The sequence below is a fragment of the Morone saxatilis genome, unplaced genomic scaffold (assembly GCF_004916995.1).
Source record: "Morone saxatilis isolate NCDOM2014 unplaced genomic scaffold, NCSU_SB_2.0 Contig14, whole genome shotgun sequence".
Lineage (NCBI taxonomy): Eukaryota > Metazoa > Chordata > Actinopteri > Moronidae > Morone > Morone saxatilis.
The window spans coordinates 13278796-13288777 of NW_023339696.1; the positions used below are offsets into that span (position 1 = coordinate 13278796).

Below are 9982 nucleotides of genomic sequence, written 5' to 3' on the forward strand. Positions count from 1 at the left end.
TGGGTCTCCTTTGTGTTTGTCCTGTGTACACGCCCCATGCTCGAGGCGAGGGCTCTGTGGCACCATGCCACACAGTGTAGTGTGGGTGGCGGTCTGTTTGAAGAGCCTGTCTCTGAGGCAGCATGGCCACTCACTAGCCAAATTCCTCTTGCAAGGCCAGATCCCTACTTTTTTTTTCTCCACTCAGCGAAAGCCTCCTCTTTCTGTGGACAGTTTTGCTGATGAGCAAAGAAATGCAAAGAAAAGCAACTGATTATATATTTTTTCTGTCACTTAAGTTATCTGAGTGTAATGAATTCCAGATGCTGTTACTTATTCTTTGATGACTGGTTATTGGATATCTGTTAACCAATAGTGACCAAAAATGGCTTGCCAGAGTTCTAATGATACTGACGCCTACATCCAGGTAAGCGCATGTTACCCTAGTATTTGCTTGCTCTTTAAAACTGCCCTTGCAAGTCATTTGGGTTTCAGTGGGGAGTGTCAGGAGAAGCTGACAGATGGCGGCAGCACCGGGCAAGGTGCTGTTTCAGCCAGGTGTACGATGCCAAGCAACACCTCCACCATTCAGGGGAACTCCTGTGACATTGCGTCTGAACCGTGTCATCTCACAACAATCCACAAACGAGCCCGACCACAGGCCAAGCTTCTCACTCTGTTTTGCAGAGCTGGACTGAAAGAGAGAGGGAGTGCACAATGCCTGAGCCAAATGGAACTTGGCCTAAGACCCACATTCTGTCACTGTACTTCCACCGTGGTGGCTCCCAGATACAAGTAACCTTTTAATGTCATATTTAGGATGGGTTATTCAACACAGCAGTTTTCTTTTCAGGCAGGTAAGGCTCACCTGTTGAATTTTCTCTCACCAAATCCCCAAAATCGTTCAATCTAGAAGGAAAGGACATTTGCAGGCTTCAGTTGCTCTGGTTGCTGTGCTGCTAAATAATTACGCTGAGCACGCAACACACTCCAGCCAATGCTCTTGTCTGGGGTCAACAAGGATGGGGGGTAGGTAAAGCCAGAGGGAAGGAAAGTACGAACTGTGAGTGCTCACAACACAAGAGCTACAAGGCCAAGAAGAAGCCTCCCTTCCCATAAACAACCCTCAGCCACTCACTGAGGTTTATTCTTTTAAAGACCCTGGTTGTAACCAGCCCTTTGCTAACTCCACCAAACACCTGTGTTTGTCTTTGAAGCGTCTTCCTAACAACCACAGACCCATGGGATATTCCAGCAATGAGACGTTCAATAAAAGTCTCAGTAAAGTTATTTATTCCCCTTTGGAAAAAAAAATGGGAGAAGGCAGACAGCATAGCTAACCTTTGAAGGGGGAAGCTGCTCGGATATCCAGCTAGGACATAAAAACCAAGGGAATGACAGGGACATCCTACCAGAAAACAATAAAGGGGGTGGAAGGGACTGTTTTTTATCTTTAACAGCAGCCGTAAAACACACACAAAGCTGGGGTCTGCAACAATGGCCTAGGGCAGGGGAGGGTGGCTAAAACAGAAGTGGCAGGAAGACCACCGCTTCCCAGACACAAGGGTCTTCCTGCTGGAAAGAAAGGAGACCGAGAAACGGAGGGGAGGAGAGAGAGGACAGCTTATGGAAAGGGAGACAGAGGAGATGTAAAGGAAGGGGAGGCAGAGTGAGCAAGATGACACAAATATGACCTTTGATTACATGGGGTGTTTAGAGCAGAGCTCAGCCATGGACAGCCTCTGAACCCCTGCTGCTTTCACACAGCCACACCTCAGTCAGAGCACGCTGATCAGAACAATATGGCTGAAAGATGAGCCCCCAGCCATAAATGCCAGCAGTAAAGACAGCTCCACTGTGTCTCCTCCTTTGACACTATCCAACATCTGAATCCCAGCCTCACAGCCAAGTGAAGACTGTCTCCAACTCGGCACCGGAGCCAGCAGAAGATAAGATTACTATTTCAAAGTCCTTGTAAATGAACTGGCTGAATTAAACCGCATTAGATGAGTTTACAGGTCTGCGTCTCACTGTATCAGCAAGCGAGAGAAGTTGCTCCAATGTCACATTCCCAGAACACAGTACAAGTGCAAACTATAAATCGACCACCTGACATGCATTACAAATGACTGGCTTGTAGTAGGTGAAGATGGACAGAGGCAAATGCACACTGGCAGAACCTCCACTGGTTCTAAGTTAACATGGTTCAGTGGGCAAGAAGGTAGGAGTGTGCGTCTACGTCTGTTATTACCTAATTGCCACCAAACTCACCCGTGTGTGTGCAAAAGAAAGAGAGGAAATTTCTTCCCAAAATCTGTTGAAATTCTGTAACCCGACAGGGAACAATGCCAAGGGAGGGTGTCGCAACCGCCATCACTCTTTTCAGCTGCGAGGGTGAAGGGAGCACTCACAATAAATACCTCTGCAAAGTCAGAGGAGCCCTTTCAAGGAGCCACATCAGAAACCTGCCTCTGAATGCATTTTTACATCAACCCTGAAATATTCATGCTCTTTGTAAAGTATTCATGTGAACCAGTGTGCAAGTTAGTCCCCAGGGGAAAGTGCAGGGACACTGAAGGGATCTAACGCACACAGTAAACAACATTCTCAGTTGTGCTAATGTTGCTAGCATACAGGACACTTGAGGGGGAAACTAATGACCTGCCCTGTCAAGACAAACAACAGTCTGGGACCTGTTTGGTCAGACAACCTACAAGCATTTGACTGCTTTGACACAGTGTGACTGGCCTGTATTCATTTGGGTAAACTGACTGAAAAAATGATTTAATTAACGTTAACTTAACTAGTGTGATCAAATAAATAAATACATTTATTTTTGCTTTTTGCTTATATTAAATGTGGACATAATAAATAAAACATATTTTTAAAAAGGTAAAAAATTGTTTCTTCTTTTTTTCTTGTGTCACGTGGATTATAAATTTGCATTGTGTGCTGGTTTGATGAATTATCATCTTAAAAATATATGACATCTATAATTGTGAATCATGTTTCATGTCCCATCCACCTATTTGCTTTATGACATGCTTGACATTTTCAAATATTGTTAAAATAATAAATCAAAGATTGTACATCAGCAGAGCACAATAACAAAATCATTCTAATGGGGCCTAGGGGGGATTTAGGTATACTGTGAACTCATGTGAAATTATTCTCCATGTTAATTCAATAAAATACCTGATGTGCAAAGAATTAAGTAATTTTCCAAATCTTGAAGATATTAGATAGACTTCTCTCCAGTCACACCCATGTGTTACTGACGAGACTGGGGAGAACAATAAACCACCTGTGCTGCTCATTGAACAGTGATGACATTTGGAGGGTAGGTCTTCACACTGGTGCAGCACAATACTACAAAAGAAACACCAGATCTGGTTGGGGGGAGCACCTGTACCCTGTAGCCAGCATTAGCCTTCATGCTCTCAACAAAACATCTATAAGAAGAAAAAAACATATGGACCCAGGCACTGTGTGTGTGTGTGTGTGTGTGTGTGTGTCTGTGTGTGTGTGTGAGTACTGCCAAAAGCAAACATGAATGGTGAACGGCGCCCATGAATTCTCCTGAATGCCTAATTATACCTCATGTTTAGCATGATTTTGTAAATTAATTCAGAATCTTTATAAACAGACTGAATTTGAAAAATATGTTTGATAAGCATGCCACAACACAGCCTACAGTAGAACTGTTTAATAAAAAATACAAATAAATGCAGAACACAGAAAAAGCTATTGTCAGAGGTTACTTTGATACTGTATTTAGTGCACCTACAACAGCCACCTACATTGATAAATTTAGCTGATATACGTTACATAAAATAACTTAAAAGGGCTAAATATTCCATGCTTTCCAGTGACCCAAGATTCCTCTGCTGCTGCATCACAAACATGTGTTTTTACAAGCCACATTATCATATTTTCAAAGGAAATTGTTTAAGAAGTGTAACCGTTTGATGCAATCAATGCCACTGTTGTGACTTATTTAAATCTCTTTTGTTTTCCATGGGTGGACAAAATAAAAGCAACAGCAGTATATTGTGATCCAGCCAATTACAATGCTGTGCAATACATTTATTTTCTTTTTTTAAATATATTTTTATTTTCTTTTTCAATTTTTGGTCTTTTTCTGAACACAAATTAGGAAGACCATTATATATTTAATTAAATCCCACACAGCAGCTACACAAACTAGTGCATAAACTCAAAATGATCATAAACCAGGTGACACTGTCTCAACAAAAACTGAACATTAGAAGCATCACCAAGCTTTTGTATTTTAGAGAGTTGTCATGCTGCTTTTATTGTGTCCACCCCCTGAATTATAAAAATATCTAAAATAATGCCAGCTGGTATAGATAATTCTGTTGCAGTATATTCCGGCTGTTCTATATGGAACACTCCTGTTTTTAAACATGCACATTTGGGTACACAAGAAACCCAAGTCACTTGTTAAACCTGATGCATGCACTGTGAACACATTTGCACCCCAACACTTTAAAGCTCAATATAGAAGGAGGATTTTTTTTAAGTATTGCTCTTCTTCCAACAACGTCCAAATGCACCAGAACCCGTGCAGACCTCTTCATCCAGCTCCCCCCTCCTCCCTCTGCTTATGGCTCTGTGATTTGGCCCATGGATTTTAGTTAAGTGATCGGTACCGGTGTGACACTTATCAATGTAACGTGTAGTGACGAAAATCTCATTTCAAATTCAGCTCTAGGGGCCAATGGGAAACCAGTGCCAGTGTGCCCCTGTCCAACTTCCAACAGTGCAAGCTACAACAGATCTTAAATGCCATTTTTAAATACCATGGCATTTACCTAACTTATCAAACGGCTATTTGTTTAACTAAGATGCCTTTATTACCTTTGAGATATTTAAGCTATAAATGTTGGTTCAGCTTAATCAAAATTCCTGATCGTGGGCCTAGTGTAAATCAAATTTCACCTGATTTATTAACTGATATTTGAATAGTGAAACTCTGTCAACAGCCACACCTGAGCAACCATTTATTTAAAACAGAAAGCCCCGTCTATTCTTCTCTTTTGTGCAAAAATAATCAGCTTTGTACCACACCACACATGCAGGGCCATAGCCTATTATTCACGCTGATAAATGAACAGGCTTTATGGCGCAACATTATGAGAAGAGCATTTGAAACAACAGCCAGCTTTGAGATAATGGATGTATGTTGCCGCTATGGGAACAAACATTTCAGTCGCTACATTCTTATGTGTGACGAAGCCCACGTAGATGTTTGACTAACCTGAGTGGGGAGCCATTGGTATGTGCGAGGGGTAATATTTTCCCGGCGGGAAGTGACCGGCATGCTGCACAGAGCTGTGGCCCGAGGGAGCGATCCGAGAGGCGGCTCGGTGCACCAGGGCGCCCCGCTCTGATAGGAGGTGCGCCGGAGCAGCGAAATCCCGTCCTTCCATTCCGAAGAATGTTGAGTAATCCGAAATCCGGATATGGCAGGTCAGGAAAATCAAATGCAACCCATATAATAATCCTTTCCTTCAGATCTATGTGTTGCTTTCAGTCGATCGCAGGCTTCCCCAGCCAAAAACGTAGCCCCCGATCATCTTTTCTGTCAGAGGAAAAGAAAATCAAAGCATGTTTTTTTCATTAACAAGACAAATGGAGAGTCCGGTTTAAAAATTACACGATGCAAAATACTGACAGTGCAGTCTACTCCTATAAAACGTAAGAGAAAACAAATCATTAGTTCCGCCCCATTGGATTTTGCTGTAATACCTTTCTGTCATATCCAGGTTTCTTTTTGCATAGAGCTTAAATCACTATGTTCGACCTAAAACTGATGCTACAAAATAAGACACCGCAGATAGAAACAGCCAGCGAGGCGTTCACAAACCCACTGAGTCGGGCTCACATTCAGCTCTATTGATCAGCCTGGGATATAGGCCTGATATGCATCATATGGAGAAGAGCCATTCATATTCCACACACACACACACACACACACAGGCACAATGAGCAGTTTTAGGTTTATATATGTATATATCCCTTTCTATTTAATAATGCTCACTTCATATTTTACCCAAACAATTAATTCAACTACCACGTCAGCAGTTGCCAGCTGTCACTCTCTCCCAAAACCATGGCCAGCATATTAACTGGGAACATATATATATTTATGAAAATGAAAATTTATGATTGCTGCAACAATGTAGAAAAGCGTCCGTTAGAGGAGCAATTGTGTTGTCCTGTTTGGATGGGTTAAAAAATGAACAAAAATGATGGAAGCCTACTCAGCCTACATCTCAAGGTGAACAACGGTGCCTGCCTTCTCCTGCTCGTCCTATTGTCTCGGATTGATACAGGCGGGTTTGTTTCCCCTGCCTCTATCCATCCAGCTCTCATTACACCTCACACTATTTGCACATTTTGCACTACAGTGATTTGACATATGAATTGGCATAAATATCAAATATATTATTGTTAGTTTATCATAGAACTGGCAACAGAAAATGCATCATGCATCGACCAATTTGCGGACCTTCAGGCACAATGAGCCTGTACTGTCAGTTTATAAAGTTTACAAATCATAAAGCAAGAGGCCTGATATTTAAAAAGAATATTATTAAAACCCATAACAGAGATGCATCCTGAAAGACACCTCCCCCCTTTCTCAGTGTGTGTGTGTGTGTGTGTGTGTGTGTGCGCGCGCGCGCAACCGTGTGTGCGTGTGTGCATGTGAATAACTGCACTCTCACTGTCTTCATCTGCCTTGACCTATTTCAGGTCAGGTAATCAAATGGAGTAGTAAATACATTATAGGCTACATCCTCTGCCATGCCACAAAAATATCATTCTATAGTCGAGATGTGGGGGAAAAAAACCTTTCAATTCAATTAAAATAAAACGTAATTTCACTGTTAAAATATATGCTTTTGTCTTTACAACAATCATCTAAACGTGACAGGCCATTTTTCTGCCTTTGTGATGGCTGTGAGTAATTAAAAATAACAGCAGGCGAACAGAGGGCAGCTTAATTTGATAGTTTCATATAAGTGAATAAATACTACATGGCTGAATTTTCTTAACACATTAGGCTATATGTCTGGTTTTACATTATAGATTCTCAATTTGAGGGGCCCCTACAGGGTTTCTCGAAGGGATTGCAGGGGGTCCCCAGCAAGATTAAAAAAACCCCCACAATTTTACTATAAATTAAATTATATATATATAAAAAAATCTAAATCCAACAATTTGTGAGATTGCGCAGGAATATCCTATGTGCTATTTCACTCTCAGCACTATTATCTCCCCATGCAGCCAGTTTACAGCCTAGCCTACAATTCAGTGCTACATCAACAACAATAAAATCCTTCCACACGGAGCTCCCTGGGAAAAAAACAACAACAAAAAAATCTGATCAACTAAGGGTTCGTGAGATAATGTGTGTGCATGCATGTGGCCCCCTTAACGTGGAACCGTTTAAGAAGCCTAGCTATTGCATGCATGATAGCTGAGTCTTCAATTTGTGGACTGTATAGAGATCCAGGGCGAATGGCCGCCCGTCAGGAGGACTGCCTTTGTCTCCACACTGAGAAAGCGCTTTGCAGTCAGCCATTAGGCTACCTTCCCCCTCGCCATGCTGTTGCATCCAGCCCACTCTCCGTGTCCACTTACAACCTCAGAATAAAAAAAAATATTTAACATTTACGAGACTGGAAGAGGCTGCTTCTGTGTAAATGTTGGAAATGTAAATTCATTAGAATTCAATTGCAGCATCGTAACTCCCCACGGTTGTTTCCCATTCGTTTTAGCCTTAAATCCCCCCCTCTCAAAATATAGCCTACGCTTTAATTTTTAAAACCGTTCAAATAATCGACGCCCCTAATGTAATTCATTAAGCAGCTGTCAATTTCATTTGCACAATCCAATCGAAGGCAGAAACGCAGATAATAAATCAAATTAGGCTGTATAGGTCGCGTCGCGCTGCGAGACAGGCGGCCCTCCGTGGATGAGTTGGCCGGCAGGGAGTGCACCTCGGCCGGGGTGAGTAATAAGACGTCCCCCCCTCCCCTCCACCCGTCCTCTACCTTCTCAATGCAAATTCTCCGATTGGAGTTAATTGCAACCTGACGACCACCATAGTCTACACCCCACGACAGGTTAACAAAAAATATATAAGCATATTTTAACAGTTAATCAAAGGCTCTTAAATCTGGACCAGTTGTAGAAAATACGTAGCCTGTCACATCTCTAAAAACCGGAGGATAATTAAAAACAAAACATCATCAAATAGCCCCAGTCGTCGGTCGATATAATTAAATATTTTATCTAATTACAAAAATGCTCCTGACGTCAAAATGTAATGAAACTCTTAACGCTATTATTATCAATACTAATATTAATACTGCTTCTATTAATAATAAAGAAAATAATAACAGTTGAATTAATTGTGTGTGAACTGAATGCCTTAAATCATCAATTTATTCCACATAGCATAAAGCTCATACATTAGTTTGGTTATTTTTGTAAAATTATAGCAGTGCACTGTGTATAATGAACAGCATGTCACAAATAGCAATTTGTTTTGGAACTAAATAGAGCCGCTATTATTTTTACAACGAGGAAACAGGCCTTAAAATATTTTTATTCAATAAAGGAGAGAAGAAAAAAAAAACCAAGTATATAAAAATGTACTACTTACTGGTATGTTAAATCCTTGCATAACAATAAATTATAAAAACACAAAACACAAGGAGGGCCGAGTGCGACGCCCATTTAAAATCAAAATCTGAAATAAACCATGTGGCTAGAGTGAAAATCCTACAATATTTCCATGTGAGGCTGTGCAGTAGCCTTCTGGTTCAGTCTATGGAAGCAGTGGGACTAGGGCTTCCGGCCTGGCTGGATCGCGGCTCGGATCTCCGAGCAGCGGTTTCTCTCCCGGTGCAACTGCGTACCTCGCGTCTCGGGGCAGGGTAAACACGCCCTCCCATTGGTCGGATACCTGCATGTTAATGAGCTCGTGCCGCCCGCCCGGAGATACGGGAGGTTTTGATTGGCCGGCAGCGCAGGCCAATGGTGTGGTGACTGGCAATGCTAAACAGAGTGAAAAGCGCCAGATTTAAAGCACGGGATGGTCTAAATGTCTCACAATAGCGCTCAGTGCAGCCCGAGCACAGCTTCAAATGCGTGGTACATGGTAAAATGTCTACAGGCAGCGGTGGTGATGTAAGGAATTTATGCATGCTTTTAAAGAAAAACCCAAAGTGAGCTTACAGTGCTCGGATAAAGCTCCAAATCCACTGCCTGTGTGGAATTTACCAGCAGCGTTAACACTGAAGCGTCTAAAAAATGCAGGGTAGTTAAAAAAAAAGCGTTTATTATCCTATAGCTTTATAGGCAGTAGTCATAACAATCTAAATAATGTCAAACCAAACACAAATTAAAATGATTTTCAAAAGTACAGTTTAATTTATGTGTGCTGTAGTGGTATAGTATTGGCCTTCTACTCTTTAAAAAGTGGGTAATATATTTTGATATATCTTGATCTAGGGATTCACAAACATCCAATCACTGAAATATGAAAAGGAAAAGCTAAAAAAATAATGATACAAGAGAAAATATATAAAAAGTGAATTTATTAAGTATTAAATAGATCAGTTTTCCAAATATAAATCGTGTTGAATAAATACAACATAAATCTCTGTTACAGGTCCGTGTGTATTTTTTAGCTGTCACTGAAACCCCCTCCTATTTAAGAATTTTGCTAACAATTCAGGGCATTTATACACATCAAACACTCACTGTACTTCTGTCTAAATTTTTTCCTTCTTTAGAGCCTCTAGAGGCTTTTTGACAAATGGTTTCAAAGCCAATTTCTTGAAACTCTACACTGAATCATGCAGACAAGACAGTAATTCGAATATTTCTCTCATGTTATTACTATGGACTTTGGTTATTACATTATGCTAAATATTTACAAATGACTCCCCCCCCCCCCCCCCCC

The 9982-nt window shown here is 41.2% G+C and overlaps 1 protein-coding gene across 1 annotated transcript in view; it reads right to left on the reverse strand.

Moving 5' to 3' along the window:
* The window catches only part of LOC118322879 (BAH and coiled-coil domain-containing protein 1), a 62323-nt gene extending 53441 nt beyond the window's left edge, over positions 1-8882 (reverse strand). Inside the window, exons 1-2 of the mRNA XM_035654721.1 lie at positions 8678-8882; positions 5261-5584 (exon numbers count right to left, since the gene is read on the reverse strand). Coding sequence (XP_035510614.1) covers positions 5261-5432 — 172 coding nt within the window. The 5' untranslated portion in view covers positions 5433-5584; positions 8678-8882. The remainder of the gene's footprint in view (positions 1-5260; positions 5585-8677) is intronic.
* Positions 8883-9982: the final 1100 nt, after the last annotated feature.